The sequence below is a fragment of the Paroedura picta genome, chromosome 8, assembly GCF_049243985.1.
Source record: "Paroedura picta isolate Pp20150507F chromosome 8, Ppicta_v3.0, whole genome shotgun sequence".
Taxonomy (NCBI): domain Eukaryota; kingdom Metazoa; phylum Chordata; class Lepidosauria; order Squamata; family Gekkonidae; genus Paroedura; species Paroedura picta.
Window position 1 is genome coordinate 53,197,753 of NC_135376.1, and position 18,400 is coordinate 53,216,152.

General features: G+C 40.9%; 1 protein-coding gene across 28 annotated transcripts in view; it reads right to left on the minus strand.

The window, feature by feature from the left end:
- ABLIM1 (actin binding LIM protein 1) overlaps positions 1 to 18,400 on the minus strand; it is a 233,755-nt gene that overhangs the window by 24,593 nt on the left and 190,762 nt on the right. For 20 of the 28 annotated variants that reach the window (XM_077349858.1, XM_077349862.1, XM_077349859.1 and 17 more), the window contains 2 exons: positions 6,969 to 7,073; positions 4,391 to 4,438 (listed from right to left, as the gene is read on the minus strand). In XM_077349858.1, coding sequence (XP_077205973.1) covers positions 4,391 to 4,438; positions 6,969 to 7,073 — 153 coding nt within the window. The remainder of the gene's footprint in view (positions 1 to 4,390; positions 4,439 to 6,968; positions 7,074 to 18,400) is intronic. The other 8 variants (XM_077349864.1, XM_077349861.1, XM_077349860.1 and 5 more) reach the window with 1 other exon arrangement.

Below are 18,400 nucleotides of genomic sequence, written 5' to 3' on the forward strand. Positions count from 1 at the left end.
TATAGGTGGACAGTATTAAAATGATAATTGGTAATAGCCTTTTAAAAGGTAAAGGTATCCCCTGTGCAAGCACCGGGTCATATCTGACCCTTGGGGTTACACCCTCTAGCGTTTTCATGGCAGACTCAATATGGGGTGGTTTGCCAGTGCCTTCCCCATTCATTACTGTTTTACCCTCCAGCAAGCTGGGTACTCATTTTACCGACCTTGGAAGGATGGAAGGCTGAGTCAACCTTGAGCCGGCTGCTGGGATCGAACTCCCAGCATCATGGGCAGAGCTTTCAGGCTGCATGTCTGCTGCCTTACCACTCTGCACCACAAGAGGCTCTAGTAGATCTTTAGTAGATCTAAATAGGCCATCTGTTTTTCATGTAAGGCAAGAAACTAGGAATAATTACTTCGTGATCTACTGGTTCTATGCAATTGCATTCTACAACATTCCTATAAAATTGCAGATGGAATTGAATTTGTAACAGGATGCCATTTTTCATTAATCACTGAATCTATTATCCAATTACACTAAATAATTACCTACTCTTCAGTTCAAATCAGCAATTAGCTAACAGCACTAAATAAACTTCATGTATTGTTCTTACAGAACTCTTCAAGCATCCTTAAAGTTTGTTTCAACAACTATGAATTTAAGAACTGATCTAAGGTAGAAAATGCCTTGAAGTATGATTTAAAGGGTGCCTAAGATTTAGATCAGCCGTGATGGCTTTTCACATTTGAATAGTATAATATTTGATTTGTACTGAAAAGACACTTAAAGTGAATCATAATAACAATCATCATAAACAAGATGTATGTTTCTGTACCCCAGTTGTGAAACTTTCACTATCAGAAAACCATAATGAAAAATCCCCTTGGGACAATGTTTGACATATGCGAAATGGTACTGCGACTTCACCCTTACAAATCTTAATGGCAAATCATTAGGCCTTTTCCCATGAAGCATACAAAAGAGGTTTGAAATTACAAAAATGTGAGCATTTCCAAGCCAATTTTTGTTTTGGTTTACAGGACCTCAAAATATCCTCTAACATGTCAAAAATATGGAGGCTAATTTGGAGGCATGTATACATAGGATAATGGAGATTGCGTATCAGAAAAGAAGAGGAAAATGCAGGCATTTATCTCCCACTTTCATAGAAACACATTAATATTTCAGACTGCAAATGTTTCATATTTCATCTAAAATTAATGAGACATGAAATTCTCCAGGCCTTTGGACATCATTGTCCAAAGTGTGCCTCAACTGTAATTCATATAATACATCTCCTTCAGTATGATAATCCTGTGACATTCTTTTGAAATTTAATAGAGAAATGGACAGCATCACCAATTTATTTACAGATTTACCTCCAGCATAAGTGAAGGAAAAGTGACATGTGGGGGGGGGTGTGTGGAAAAATTATGGGATGGCAGAGTACTGGACATCACAGGGAATGTGAATGGGTTATTTTCCAGGTGTATAGAACTATGTACAGCGGGAGCATGAACAATCTCTAAAAAGTTAATCTTAAATTATAAAATGTTCACAGAATACCATATGCATCATGGATGGGAAGATGTGCCATTTTGCAAGCAAAACCCAACATAGGTCCAAGGAAATGTGTGAAATCACATTCCATCCAGCAGTTACAACAGCAATAAATATGCTACTTAGCATGAAGAATCAGATTGGGTCTGGTACAAAATACTGCTAATTGTGAAAAATTTAGTGTTCCAATTAAAAAATATATTTGAGAGAAGAGCTAGGGAGAAATAGCTGCATATTTATTGATTTTTGTGTAAAGTGCTAATTTAAACATATAATAATTATTGTTCAAAAGGGCCTCAATATCTCCTCTAAAAATATAGTAAAATTAATAGATGCTGCACGAGACCCTTACTCAGTAAACTCATTGCAGCTCCCTTTTATGTATGTCTATGCAAACGGTAAAACTTTCATAGGTTAAAATCTTGGCTTGTAACTCAGGGTACTACAAAAGCATGACTTCAAACAATACTTACATATTAGAATTGATGAGGTCAGTGGGAAAACATTCATATGTAAATGGGAGATGAATGGACACAATACAAATCATAAAGAAATAAAAATAAATGTTAAGAAAAAGTTTAAATGACATGGTTAAAATGAAAGAAATATTAATCATATTAATAAGAATACCCCATTAGAGCCTTTGAGAATCTGTCATATGCTATACTCTCAAAATGAACTGAAACATATAAATCTTTCTAGCTTTTTTCCTACAAGTCTCTAATGACTACATAACTGTGCATTTTAATCAAACACTAGCAAAATTCTCTCAGAATATTCTTCTGGTGCTTAAATTCATCACTGAAAGCATTTTGTAAATTAAAGACTGCTGTGAAGACTTACAAATTGATATCTAAACCCACATTCCAGATGTTTGGGGACCAGTTGCGATTACTGATTTGGGAAGAGAATGGTTCTTGGGCACATATTCAAAGACACATCCTGTTTTATTTCAGGCATTTTAGGGTTGAGCCTCAGCCCAAAGGCAGATGCTCATCAGCTCTATCTCAATTCCAAACTCAATTTGTATTCTTTGTATCAGAGACACATACAGGCACAATGGAGAAAAGTCTTGATCTTCTACAAGACTCAAGAAAATGAACAAAAGGTTGGGCAAAATATAAACTTACTTGCTGACTTATGCCCTATGAGTACTCAATAGTCCTGTGCGTCTTATCAGTGAGTAGAAATCAAGTGACTGTTCCCACCTTCTTGCTATTAGTAACATGGGTCTCAAACACGTGAACATATTGGATATTCAGGCCAAGAGCCACGCCCTCTTATCAGGATGGACTATCATGATTTTTAATAAGTGAACCCATGTAGACCCACTAAGTCAGTAGGAGATGAGGACTGCCCAAATATATTGACCTCATGTTGCCCCTGGGAATGTTGGAAACAAAAACCTCTGCATAGGCATGAGATCTCAGCAAGTGGAGGTGGATGTTAGTCTGACACTGGAAATGAGGAGGAAATTAGGCTGAGAGGATTGTGGGAAGACACTTCGTCAGTTCTCCCCACAGAATCCTTTCAAATTAGTAAAAGGAATTAGTAAAAGGAATATTAGAGGAGTTCCCATGTTAGGCTATTGTGGTGACTTAAAGACCAACAAAATATTATTCCAGAACATGCTTTTGTTCCTGGCAAATAGATGGGGAAGAAATGGAGGTAGTGACAGATTTTATTTTCCTGGGCTCCAAGATCACTGCAGATGGGGATAGCAGCAAAGAAATTAAAAGACACTTGCTCCTAGGGAGGAAAGCTATGGCAAATCTAGACAGCATCCTAAAAAGCAGAGACATCACCCTGCCAACAAAAGTGTGTCTACTCAAGGCTATGGTCTTCCCAGTTGTAATGTATGGCTGTGAAAGTTGGACCATAAGGAAGTCAAAGAATTGAGGCTTTTGAACTCTGGTGCTGGAGAAGACTCTTGCAAGTCCCTGAACTGCAAGGCGAACAAACCAGTCAGTCCTAGAGGAGATCAGCCCTGACTGCTCCTTACAGGGCCAGATCCTGAAGATGAAACTCAAATACTTTGGCCACCTCATGAGAAGGAAGGACTCCCTGGAGAAGAGCCTAATGCTAGGAGTGACTGAGGGCAAAAGAAGAAGGGGACGACAGAGAATGAGGTGGCTGGGTCACTGAAACAGTCTTTGCGAACTTAAATGGACTCCGGGGAATGGTAGAAGACAGGAAGTCTTGGAGGATTATTGTCCATGGGCTTGCGATGGGTTGGACACGACTTCGCACCTAACAACAACAACATGCTTTTGTGGTTTAGAACCTTACACCTTTGAATATGATACCAGTAGGATTCCAATTTATAGTTTAAATAATGGAGGGAGAAATAAAGCCTTCTTGCTATCAGAGTTGCTTTACTATATACAATAGTTTCATGAGATGCACTGCTTTCAACATTTCAAGAAATATCAATGCTAGATGTAAGCAAATTTGCATTTGGAATGTTACTTCTAAAAAATCCTTCTATAGTGTCAGAAAATAGAGCCAGTTTATATGCCTGAAACCAGGGCCACCATGACATATGTTTGTCTTTCTTGTCTACAAACAGAATTCTATAAATCAACCTAGCCATGTATCATGTGGGTATATTATGTTATGTTCAAAGAAATGTGCCCTCTAATGTTTATTTGCATCTTTCAATGAATATTCTGTTCACAACAGCAAACTAAAAGCCAAACAAAAATACAGTATCTTAAAAAGCATGGAATAATCAGCTGCTATATAAAATTGTTAACATGAGTACAAGGCACTGGACAAGATTTCTGTCCTGTCATACAGATATATATTGGACTGCCCAGCACTTAAGACAGAAAGAATAAGGTTTACCATGTTGTTTGTAGATAGGTGGTTTTCTATAAATATTGATGCCTTGATCTGTAAAAATAAAAGGCAGAAACATATTAACATTTGGATCACACCTACCACTTTGGAGGGAAGGAGAAGAAACCACACACCAGGTTAATGGATATACCAAACCAAATATTTGGCACAAAATCTAGAAAGCTAGGTGTAATATACAAAATACTTTAATAAAAACAAAACATAAAAACAGATGGAAAACTATCACAGACATATGATGTGAAATCTTTGACATACATAGCTGGCATCATGGTGATGTATCTAAGGTATAAGCCACTCAATTTGAGATCTTAGTAAGTTCTCAGTTGGATAATCATTTCAGAGGAAATGCAGTCAAAGAAAATATACCTTGGGTGAAGACGGAAAAATTTGGCAGAACACCAAGATCCAAAATGACTGCTAGAAGATTGAGCAACAGGAGCTCAATTTTCCCTTTAGCCCAAGAGAGGGATATCACATGTAGCAATGAGATGCATTTGCATTTAAAACTTCAGAACATGGTTCCTTATCTGCCATTCTGAAGAACAGTCACCAACACAACTGCATGGAGTATTCTGGATGTTTCAAGCCTCGCTAATTGGTCTGGTGGTGAAGCCTGCTGACACCACCCAAAGCACAAGTTCATGGTCAGGAGCATTTTGTGGGATATAATTTTTGACTAGACATCTAATAGAATATATTAGGCGTATGGGGCCAATTTATTTTTAAATATTTGCTTGGATATATTTTTCTTCAAGAAAAGGTCCATGTTCTTAAATATAGAAACACAAGGCTATAGAAACTTAATAAGACAACACAAACGAGATGTCAGAGACGATTCTTGGAAAGCAAGAGAAATTCTAAGAAATATTGTTTGGTTTAAGAGACTTTCCCATTCAGCTCTAAACAGCAGTAAATACTATTAGGCCAACTGCTCTTACACTAGGCATATTGCTGCAAGCAAGTTAATATCAATATATAAGGGCTAGAAAATATAACGAAAGGTCTTAGCTATTGCCTTCTAGAGTAAATAATTAAACTGTTGGGCTCATAGGAAGTACCCACAATATGTACGAGTCCATTAAGTTTGTCTTAGAAATCCAGATCAATAAAGGCAAATAACATGACAAATCAAGGCCCCACTGTTAAAGAACCATCTTCCCCTAACAAGTGTTATAGAAAATGCCACTGATTGGTATGAACAGTCATATTTATCAGCTCCATTGAAAGAAGAGAGATCCAAGACAGAGAGCCAAATCACATATATTTGGGCAATTCAATGTTTGGAGCTCTCAGCCATATCCAAAAGTTAATTCTCAGGCATGTGGGGGCCCAATTTGAATTGAAACCGTGGCCCACAGGGAGAGGGGATTTCAGTCTTCCTTCTGGAGCTGTTTTCTCCATGTGAAAGGACTCCAGGAAATCTGCTACTGGATATTTCTTAGATAAATTAATGTCAGAAAAACAATATCGGTGGTGGTGGTGGTGGTGGTGGTGTGTGTGTGTGTGGGGGGGGATATTAACCGGATCCCTACATACCTGAGAATTAACTTTAAACGATCACTGGAAATCCTTAACATGGAAGTTCCAGTACACACCTGGCATGACAGGGAGAAAAACAAACTCACTCAACCAGCAATATAACACTGACATGTAACAGAAATCTCAAATGGTCGTGGAAAGTGTTGTCAAGCCTCAGGTGTTTTCCCTCATGGGGTTTTCAAGACGAGAGATTGTCAGAGGTGGTTTGCCATTGCCTGCCTGTTTTAACAATATTTATAATTTTAGATTTACATCTTTTTCTCTGAGAAATGGAACTATGTATCTACCCGCCACTGATTCCCTTTCTTCTAAGAAATGGAATGTTCTACACAGTGCTCTTGTTATTGTAAACAGATGGATTTTTTAAAAAAAGGATGTTATATTAAGCATTAGGATGAAAATAGTTGCCAGGTTGTGCTATATATAGTATTAGTAGCAGCCCATATATTAGAAGTGGAGCGTATTATATATACTAGGCTGAACTCAGGCATTATAGCTTAAAGCAGGAAAAAAAACCCCTTAAAACAGGAAGAGACCCACAGTGAAGCTTACCAAGAAGCATTAACATACCTTCTAGGCCTTATCTATCCAAGTTGTGTGTTTCCAAACAGAAAGTAACATTTATTGTGAGATAAAATGCAACAAAATGGATGTGGCTGAATCTCACCTGTCCCTTAAACTTATGAAAGTCACAGCAGCTAACAAGTGGAATGCCTATGGTGTTACTCTGGTGTAAGAAAAAAATTGACTTTGGTCCTGCACACAATGCCTTTGTCATATCATAGTGCATTTTCCTTTTCCATTTGTCTATTTAATTTTAAGCCTCAAAAATCTCACCAAAGTAATCATTTCCTGATTTGTCTCAAAGCAAACCAATAAGCTCTGTGTTTCTGAAACGTTATGGTATACTCAAAACAAGCTAAAGAAGTTGAGCATGGAATAATGGAGACAAGACACAAGGTTACAAAGGTTACGGTCTACACTATGACAGGACATCAAGACACGCAACAGTGCCAGCTCCTACCTGGAACATGGAAATGTTTAGGGGCCTGAGCGTAAGTTGGTGTTAGAGGGCGGCTGTCTGGCCGATAAGGGGCAGGGGAGTTCCGACCGCTGGACGGCTCATTGCCTCCAATGAGAAGAATGGAAAAACAAAAACAAAGAGCAGTAAAGAAGCAGGCATAATTTAAAACCCAACCAAAAGACGGTGGAAAACAAAACAAAACTCCAGGGAGGGAACAAATAAAAACATATAGTTTGAAATCAAGAAATGTGCATGGCACTGGAAAGCCATATTAAGGGTGACATTCATTGAGGGCTGGAAGCACATCTCAGGCAGCTTGCATTCTCTCTTTTGTTCATTCCAACAGCATGCATGAAGAAAAAATGCATTTTGATTAAATGGATAAGCAGTGAAGAGGAATGGAAAGTTACATGGTAATGATTTGATATCAGCAGGGGTTAAAACTTTCAGTTTAAGCATCCCAGATGTTTGGCAAAGCTATTGTGATGAAAAGCCAAACTGAAATTGTTTTCCAAGATACTGGTACACTTAGATGGATTCCCATAACTCAAATGACCGTACAATTTAAAGAGGACGGAAGCTATGAGTTCAGAGACTCTGGTTAATGCCTATATGATGGCCCCATCCACCTCCCTCACTCAAAGTCAAGATTTTCCCTCTGTTTTTCTCTTTTGGAGCTAGCAGTGTGTTTCCTTATTTGTTGAAGAACTCTGGCTAGCCCACCCTGTGACAGTATAATAGTTTGGCTATTGGCTCAACATAGGAACCTGAGGGAAGGATGTTTTTAAAATGTTAAATGTGCATATGAACACAATAAATATGCGTATTTTGATATTTAGCATATTCTTCTGCTGATCAACCTCAAAAGCTCCTAACTTGAGATATTTTGAAATTCAAAAATAGCAAAATATTTTATTTAAAATATAGAGGAACGGTCAAGTGAAATAAGGGGTTGAAAATGTCTGAAATAACTAATTATAGATAACTCAATATAGGTTAAACCAGTACATTCAAAGATTTTATTTCTTATGTTTCAGGCTAATGAGAGTTTCTTAAGCAGTTCACAGTAATGTAAATCTTAATGTTGAGAGGCTTTTGTTCCAGTGTTTTCTCAAATAGTCTGGTACACTTTCTTTGAGTATTCTCTGGTATACTCTTGCCAGTACCCAGCCTCTTTGTCTTGAAACACTAGTACTCATCTTGAGTTTTTAACAGACTTTTAAAGCTGCTAAAGTTTCTAACTACACCAGGCCAGGGATCTCTGTGCACTCTTAAGAACTAACTCCTTCCTTGACTGGGTAACGAAAATTCTCCTTTCACTAGAACAGTGGTTCCCAACCCCCAGTCCGGGGACCAGGACCAGTTCATAGATCAGTCGGTACTGGGCCGCAGCTCCTCCTCATCCTCCTCCCCGGCTTCTGCCTCGAGGGTTGCCCTGCCACTCTGCTGCCAGCTTACCTTTGGTGCTCTCCAGCGGCCACCATGGCTGGGGCTCCCCCTCCGCATGGCACTGCGCAGCTGCTGCTGGCAGTGCCCTCCAGTGGGCGGTGGGAAGTCAGGGGTGCCAGCAGGAAAGCAAGTGGAGCAAGGGCTCAGGCAGCGTCGGCGTCCTTTGGCAAAAGACTACCCCTGCCCCGGGCCTCAGTAAAATTGTCAAGCATTGACCAGTCCCTGGTGATAAAAAGGTTGGGGACCACTGCACTAGAAGATCTATCCCCTTTCTTTGGCCCAAATGGGCGTCTTTATTGACTTTCCAAACTTCTTTTCCAATTTCCCCCTAGTTCTTTGTGTTCAGCTAAGGTTGAAATCAGACTAAGTCTCTTCAGCATCCAGTTCAGAAGACTTTCTCTGATAATCAATAAGATCTCTTGGAATAACCTGTCACTTTTAAAGTGCAGGTTTGATATTAGCAGGGATTAAAACTTTCCGTTTAAGCATCTCAGATGTTTGGTGAGGCTATTGTTATGCAAACCCAAACCTGTACTTGTACACTTAGATGGACTCCCATAATTCAAATGAGTCTACATAGAAAGAAGGACAGAAGTTGTGAGTTTAGATATTCTGGATAATGCCTAGTATACTTGGCCTTTATATGTTCAAGCTCTTCACTAGTAATCCATTGACAATCCCCAAAAGCTCTTGTCCCAGAAACTTTTCTTAAGGTGAGCACTTTATGAAATCCCCAGATGATTATGAGCATTTTGCCAATGTGATACTGTGACTACTACTGTGACAGTATATTGGAAGAGCAACCATTGACGAAGATAAAACAGAAAGCGGGTCACTTAACCTAGGATCCCGTTTTGGTTGACTCTTTATGTCTGATCATATGTTTGACCATTTAGACTTTATGTTATAACCTTTTCACCTATAAACATAGAGAAGACTACTATATCATTGTGCCTCATGATTTCCTTTTTTCTTCTGAGTCCACATTGAGGAATCCATGGTTCTATACTTAAATATCTATAATGGCTTTAATTAGTTTTATAATATTCTGTTGTTGTTGTTATTTGGCGCTCCCAGCAAGCTGGCTTGCAGGGGGTTACAACATGAACAATATTGGAACCAGTCTTTGATTAAGCTGGGAAAGAATTTAAAATGCTAGACAATACGCTTTATGTTCATAATTTGTAGCCTACAGTAGAGACTCAGAATGAATAATATGGTTTCTTAAACAAACTAATTTTGATTTTTAAAAAACTGCATATATTATATAATCATATAATCATAGAGTTGGAAGGGGCCATACAGGCCATCTAGTCCAACCCCCTGCTCAACGCAGGATCAACCCAAAGCACCCTAAAGCATCCAAGAAAAATGTGTATCCAACCTTTGCTTGAAGACTGTCTATATCGTTGTACTTTTAGTTTAAACCCATTACTGCGTGTCCTCTCCTCTGCAGCCAACGGGAACAGCATCCTGCCCTCCTCCAAGTGACAACCTTTCAAATACTTAAAGAGGGCTATCATGTCCCCTCTCAACCTCCTTTTCTCCAGGCTGAACATTCCCAAGACCCTCAACCTATCTTCATAGGGCTTGGTCCCTTGGCCCCAGATCATCTTCGTCGCTCTCCTCTGTACCCTTTCAATTTTATCTACGTCCTTCTTGAAGTGAGGCCTCCAGAACTTCACACAGTGCTCCAGGTGTGGTCTGACCAGTGCCGTATACAATGGGACTACGACATCTTGTGATTTTGATGTGATGCCTCTGTTGATACAGCCCAAAATGGCATTTGCCTTTTTTACCGCTGCATCACACTGCCTGCTCATGTTTAGTTCACAAGTTCACAATCCACAAGTACCCCAAGGTCTCGTTCACACACATAGAATCATAGAATCATAGAATCATAGAATCATAGAATCATACAATATTAGCAAAACAAAAATAAAAAAGAACAACCCAACTACTGTACAATTATTTCAAGCTCAGAGAGGCATGTGCACTTCAGCCAAACACTGCAAATAATATGATGCTGCACATTTCCAAGATGTTGTTACTTGTACATCCATACGTCTTCATATTTGCTGTCATGTTCTCAGGTCATATTTACCATGCACTTATCAGAAAATGCATTAAATGGATAGTGGCACTCTTCTTGTTATATAGATGCAATGTGGAGGCAACTTGAAACAGCTTCCAGATAGGAAGACATAGAACAAATGATGCAAGTCAGACAACACTGCACAGTTGAAGCACTCGCAAATAGTCTCTATGCAAACCCAAAGATTACAAGAAGTGATCCTGCAGCAGGAAAACCTACCCAGCAATACAGAAGTAATATAGTCATGATTTTGACAATGAAGTGTTGGTTTATACACTACATTTTTCTCTACCTTAAGAAGTCTCAAACCTTCCCTTCCTCTCCCCATGGATACCTAGTTAGGTATGTGGGGCTGAGAGAGCTCTGAGAGAGCTCTGACTAGCCCAAGGTAAGTCAGGATTCTTCATGTGGAGGAATGGAGAATCAAATTAATTGAATTTTACAGAATGCATTGTTAAACAAACCAATGGAAGGAACTGTGATAAAACTGACAGTTTTAAAGAAGCAAGCATCAAAGAAATATCGGGTTGCCAATAGGATTGGAAAAAATACCTTGTTCCTCCAGAGCCTCTGGTTCTGGACAAGTCAGTTCAAGGGGAATGCTTGTGTAAACACTCAGGGAGTGAGGGCCATGTGTGCTGACAAAAGAACTGAAGAAGGTGAGGGTCACTAGAGAAGTATTCCTGATTATCAATGTTGGGGAGGAATCTATATGTTATTGTTAGAAGTCTTCAAGGCTAGCGATCCCCAGCCTGTGGGCCGCGGACCACATGTGGTCCTTCGACTAATTGGAGGTGGGCCCCGAAGGATGCCTCCCCCCCCCGGCCCTTTACTTCATCTCCCCAAGCCCTTTACAACACACTTCATTGTTGTGGTGTGTCTGTATCTTATTTTGAAGGGATGTTTAAACATTACCATAGCGATCAGAGAGCGTTAGGGGTGGGGTTGAGAGTAGAGGAGTAAACTACCCCCCCACCGGGCCTCAGTCAAAGGCATTGAGTGGTCCCTGGTGAGTGGTCCCTAGCGTTGAGTGGTCCCTGGTGATAAAAAGGTTGGGGACCACTGTTCAAGGCAATATTGGAGAGCTGGAATGCTTAGTGCTAAATGACAATTTGATATAGTGGGTATCTCAGAAACATGGTGGAATGGGAAAAAATCTAATGGAATCCAGTCATTCCTGGAATCAGTTGGGGAAGGTGTTGCATTACACATCAAAGAGACTATGGACTTAAATAAGTTTGAAAAATTTAGGAATAAACTCCCCAACAAAAGCAAAACATGGTACTAAGGTAACTTAAAAGTGGAGGTATACTATTACTCATCTGATCAAATCTGTGAGGTTGATCTTGAGATGGAGAAGGAAATGAAGGAGGTGACTAAAGCAGATAATATGATACTGGGAGATTTCTACTCTCAAATTAACTGGGTAAATGTGCTTGAGTCATGCTGTAGAAATGGGATTCTGAAACAGCATAATTGACTATCCACTGGAACAGTTGGTCAGAGAGCCAACAAGAGTCGCAGTGGAGTTCAAGATGTGGTGTAGAGGTTGCTGAACTGGTTGGGAACAGTGACCACATTGCTATTAAGTTCAGCATTGACATCACTGGAAAGTAAGGTCCTAAAATTGATTTCAAAAGAAGAGCTTCACAAAAAATGAGTGGAATAGTTAAAAGGAAATCGAAAGGAAAACCCAAGAAACACATATCCCACGTTGGTGATTTGAAACCACACTGCCAAGTCTAAAAGAATGCCCTTTATGGCATGAATGTAAAAAGGTAAAGGTATCCCCTGTGCAAGCACCGGGTCGTGTCTGACCCTTGGGGTGACGCCCTCTAGCGTTTTCATGGCAGCCTCAATACGGGGTGGTTTGCCAATGCCTTCCCCAGTCATTACCGTTTACCCCCCAGCAAGCTGGGTACTCATTTTACCAACCTCGGAAGGATGGAAGGCTGAGTCAACCTTGAGCTGGCTGCTGGGATCGAATGTATGACCTATATACCACCAAGATGGCTGCTCCTCTCAAAGAATTGGTGGTCAACTGCCCCCCCCCCCGGGAGCTCTAATGCCCCCAAGTCTTGTAGGCCAAAAGATGTAACTTCTGATGCACTCACTAATAGTGGAGGTCAAGGTGTTATTTCCAAAAGAAGAATTTCTAAAGGAAACCAACACGGAGTCCAACTAGCGTAAATATGTGGTCTCATTCTTATAACAACACAAGATCCTCTTGACTTTAAAACATTGCAATTCCCTCTCTATAGAGTTATGGGGCTAGGACAAAAAGAAGAAGAATTAGTTCCCCTCTCTATGAAAGACAACAGAAACCTATGAAACACATGAAGCCACTAAAGAAAGTAACTAAGATACTTCAAGGCTCACCTGCCAATACAACCTGATTCCAACTAACATGAGCTTTACGAGCAAAGTCCACCAAGACAGTTTTTTTCATCAATTTACTCTGCTTCTGATCTCTAATTATTATCAAGTTGACTGATGTTTAAAAAATAGGGGAATCCACCACACAATCTTAGGAAGACAATTCATACATCTCAAAAGACATCAGATTTATACCAAATTCATAACCTCCCTCCATTTACCCACTAGTTCTTACAGTCAAGCCAAAGGCAGTTTAATCTGACAATTTAGCACAAAACATCTTATTGTATCAGGAGACAGCTTCTTGTGCTCTCATTTCAGAGTTTCATATCACAGCCATATGGAAAATATTCTCAGGAGGAGGGCCACCTTTCTTTTCTGGAACATACTGCATCAGTACTACAAAAGCTGTGGAGTGCATCACACTGCTAGTATTGATTCTATAATTACTACCATTAGCCATGAGAGTTGCCATACCATGCCCCCCCAGTGCAAGTGTGAGTCCCCCACTGCAAGGTCCACCACTGATAAGCTGGCTAGTGTGAGAATTTACTCCATAAGTTGCAGTCAACTTATGGTGACCCCATAGGGTTTTCAAGGCAATAGAATAACAGAGGTGGTCTACCATTGCTTTCCACTGCATAGTAGATCTGGAATTCTCTGGAGGTCTTACCAAGGACAACCATTCTTAGCTTCCAGGTTCTGATGAGATCAGGCTAGCCTGGGCCATCCAGGTCAAGGTGACGTATTTACCATATCTTTAACTTAATTAAAGCCTGACTGGGATGGTGGGAGAAGTTTGGACTCATCGCCTACCTGATTGGCCATTCATCCAATGAATGGCCAATCAGGTAAGGTGTCCTGTTCAGGGCTGCATCCCCCTCCAACTTCTTCCACATGGAAGAAGTGCTAGCGCACAGTGAGCCAAGTGGGAGCTGGGAGCGAGTAGGGGAACTGCAGGCATTGGTTGGGGGGAGGCAGGCAGGCAACCCCCACCAGTGCTCCCCTTACCGCAGCCTCACCAGGGCTTCTTGGGTCAGGGGAAGGGAGCCCCCACCAGCGCTCGCCTCCTCCCGAGCAGCCCTGCCATAGCCTTGCCGGTCTGCCCAGGTCAGGGAGGTAGGAAGGCTAGCGCTCATTGAATTTGTTGTACAATGGGGTTTTATTTGCTAGTCATACAGGAAATACAGTTTTTCCCCTTTTCCCAAAACATTCCATTCCCCATGATACTTCTATTTCAGAAAGTGATAAGTGTTAGCTGTTCCTCAATGGAGTGTTATTTTGTTAAGTTTAAAAGAACCACTGCCTCTCAAGTGTAATGAAAAATGACAGGAATGTATTTGAAAAGAATGAAAATGTAGAAATGTGGAATTGGTGTTTTATGGATCAAGTACATGCAGACATGAACATGTCTGTGTTTTTAAGGGTCCCATGTTTACAATATGAAGTGAACTTTGCTTCTATGATGATTAAAACAACAGAGAGGAACAAGTTGTAAGTGTGCATCAGAGAGGGGTAACCCTAAAAAATGCATGCAGTACTGCTGAGATCAGTTAAAGGTAAAGGTATCCCCTGTGCAAGCACCGAGTCATGTCTGACCCTTGGGGTGACGCCCTCCAGCGTTTTCATGGCAGACTCAATACGGGGTGGTTTGCCAGTGCCTTCCCCAGTCATTACCGTTTACCCCCCAGCAAGCTGGGTACTCATTTTACCGACCTCGGAAGGATGGAAGGCTGAGTCAACCTTGAGCCGGCTGCTGGGATTGAACTCCCAGCCTCATGGGCAAAGCTTTCAGACGGCTGCCTTACCACTCTGCGCCACAAGAGGCTCCTGCTGAGATCAGTTATTTGATATCAAATATTTTTGTTCATACAGGACAGTGAACTATGCAATAGAATCTCAAGTACATAAACTATATTATAAATGTATTGATTAATTTAGGCTTTTGTTACTTTTGACCAAGAGAAGGTAACTGGGTAAAAAGACTGGAAGGTGCATAAGGAACATGGCATGTTGAAAAAGGGACTGATCAGCGTTTGGAGGACAAGGCATTGGTGGGATAGTCTTTCAGGAAGTTCTGGCATGAAGGGCAAGCATGGAACAAGGTCTGGAACAGGGGTAGTCAAACTGCGGCCCTCCAGATGTCCATGGACTATTCGCTGGCAGGGGGCTCATGGGAATTGTAGTCCATGGACATCTGGAGGGCCACAGTTTGACTACCCCTGGTCTGGAACAAGATGAAAAAATGTTCTAAACCTTTTTGGTGTTTTAAAAAGTAAGCATGGAAACAGGAGACACTTTTCTAGGGATAACTCAGCCACAGCAACCCTAATACTCGGGTTAATAAATAATGTTCCTACAAAATGTAATCTTATAATTGAACCTATGATGGAAATGTGATATGAAAGCACCCTCCTGTGGTAAAAATGGGGATTAGCTGTCTGTGGTTAACTGGTCCACAGAAAAATTCCCAAAGACTTGGGTAATGCCTTTTCATTACAGCCAACTGACGTATTACAAGAGAAGACTACTTAATTGCTATTTTTTATATTTTAAAATGGAAGCAAAACAAACAGGTGGTGGGTGTAATTCTGTACCTCAATATTTGTCTCATGTCAGAAACTGCTTTGCACCTATCACCATCTAATCCCAATTAAATTTTCAGCACATCCTGTATTCCATTAGTCACCATTCCCTGAAACAACGTATCTCTCCCCTACTTGCTTTTGTTGTTGTATTGATCATCTACCCTGATAAAAAGTTCTGGTGAATGTGACATCCTGTTTGTGATATTTCTATTAATCCTAACTAAAAAGCTTTATATGTTGGTTTTGCAGCCACATAAAAATGTGCTCTACAGTCAATGTTAGGGTTTACTTTGAAGTGGGAACTACTAGTTCACATTTGTCTATGTAAAATCTTATCAGGCCTATCAAAATCATGGATATGGCCTTGGTTTCAGGGAAGAGACTACATTAGAAGTTAGAATACATGGTCAATTACTGCTGTCATTTAATTTCTGTGTATAAATAGAGGTGCTGTGGGGAGCTTACAGAAAACATAAGAGCATTTCAGTGTGTTATATGAAAAAAAGATTTTCACAATTATGACAATTCCATAGTTACATGTTGCAGGTGACAAATGCCAAGGTTCTACTGTATATATATTGAAAACAAAAACAGGTGGCATAATAATTATATAAAAAGAGGTGTATTATCCACTTGTTCCTTTAACAGTTAAGCAAAACAAACACTAAAACAAAACAAAGAACCACATTCTTAACACATAAGAAACCCTACTGTTGAACACATTTCCTAAGGAGGACCCTTAGAAAGGATATACTTCCTCAAAAAGAAGAAGATATGCCAGTCTAACATAACTATGACATAGGTCTGAGGCATGCTGGGAGTCGTACAGCAGGTAGCCACCTGATGGAGATGTGCCTTATTAGCTTTCCTAGAATGCTAATAAATCTCCAGTCTGTTGGACACTAACTTGAAAGACCTGTCTCCTTACCTTTGACATGGGGAATGAAGTGGTGTCGGAAAGGGGAGTAAGGGCGGGAGTCATTGTGGGTGGAGCTGGGACTGCTAGTGCGCAGGTGGGATAACCGCTGCACACCAGTAGACAGCAGCTCTGCAGCAGCAAGGAATGAGGCAGAACAAAATGGAAACAGAGAAAACACAACATAAGACAGAAGCAGGAAAAGTGGCGGGGGGGGGCAAGGACAGAACAGAGGGAGAAAAGCACTGAACGACTAGGAGTCTGAAAAGAAGGAAGAAACAAGATTAGAGAAGTTCAAAGCTATAAAGGTTTTAGGTAAAGTTGAAAAACAACTTAGATTTGCTTTGGACAGCCCTTTGCTTCGGTTTGAATTATGATTCCCTCTATATTCAAATACATAAGCTACAGCCTTGAGTCTAAATTAATTTCAATAACAGTTGTTATTGGGGTAGATGCCTGGCCAAACATCAAACCTGCACAGGACCTCCCCCGGGTGCTGCTTTACGAGCCCTTCAATTTATGTACAGACTGGACTTAGGAGGGCCAAATTATGGCCCCAAAAGAAGACACCCCCAGGAAAGTGCTTTTGGAGAAAATGCCAGGCGCAGGTTCAAAAGTGTATAAAATGGACCCCTTGTAAGCCGTACACACCAAAAGGCACAGGGAATCTCACCCTGCTGCCTGCTCCTCTACAATCTGTTCAGGCTGGGGGTGGGTCTTGGCAGAGAGGTTGCAGGTGAGCATCACCACCAGGCTGCATCCTCTTCGCAAGGAAGGGGAGCACAAGCTGGCCTGTATCTGTGCCTCCCTGGATAAAAGGCAGCATTGCTCTGCTGAGTGCAGAGCTCATGCAATGGAAACATAAGCTCTGCAAAGAAGGATGGAGGCTACAGGGCAACAGATGTGGGTAGAAGAGGCTGGGGAGGAAGAGGAGCCACAGCTCAGCTCTCTTGCCTCAGAGAGCCCAATCAGGGAGAAGTCCCACTACTGGCTGTTAGTGGTGGACTTGGAGATCAGCAGGGGCAGGGATGCCGGGCGTGCAATAGCAGGCGATTCATCAGAGGTGATGGTGAGGGCGTGCCTCACCAAGTCCCCTGAACTTGCAGACATCAATCCCCTGAAGTACTGGTCATGCATGGCTGTCATCTGGCTCAACTTCTCTTGATTGGCCATGAGTCTTCTGCTCTCCCAACAGTGTCAACATCCTCAGCCTCCATTTTTCATTGGGAACAGAAAGTCAAGGTGGTTCAAAGCCCTTACGGAAAAAATGGGGGGTAGGGCTGTATTTGTTTATAGTCCAGCATATCTGGAGATATAACCACAATAAGCAGAAATGTGCAGGCTTTTTATACCTTCATAGATTCAGCTAGCTCAACCAACAATGTGATGTCATCATCATGTTGCCAGACCTGTATCATACACCAAATCTGGCTTCTGCTCCACACAATTAAGTGGACTTTCTCTGCAAAGCAACCACTTTCAGCTTGACCGCAACAAACAACAGCATTCTCCTATGGTATTCTGAGCTTTTGACAATAGACTTCTTACTTAAAAATATATCACTTGAATCATGACATCTGTTTTTTGTTTTGCCTTTAGGAAGCTAAGGATGAAGAGTCTGGAATAGTATGCACTTTATACATTCACAGGAAGGATTCCGTTTGACAGTACTTCTGTGGAAGCAAATCTTCAGCTGAACCCTTAAATGAAAAATATAGCCAAATGTGCACCTCTTAACCAGAGTATTCACTACTTTGTACACGTAATTAAGTGCCTAATGACTCACCAGAAGTGACAACAAACATTTTATTTAGGGCAGTAAGTCACACACACCCCTTCACTGCATCCAATTCAAATGCACATTTTGCCATCGAGGATTGTTTTCATTATGTATATGTTGAGGTACAATTTTACAATTCTGAAGCAGAATCAGCCACAGAAAATGTTGACTAGCTACCTCTCATGAGGTCACAAGGAAACTTCTTCCCGCATTCTTAAACACCTGGAA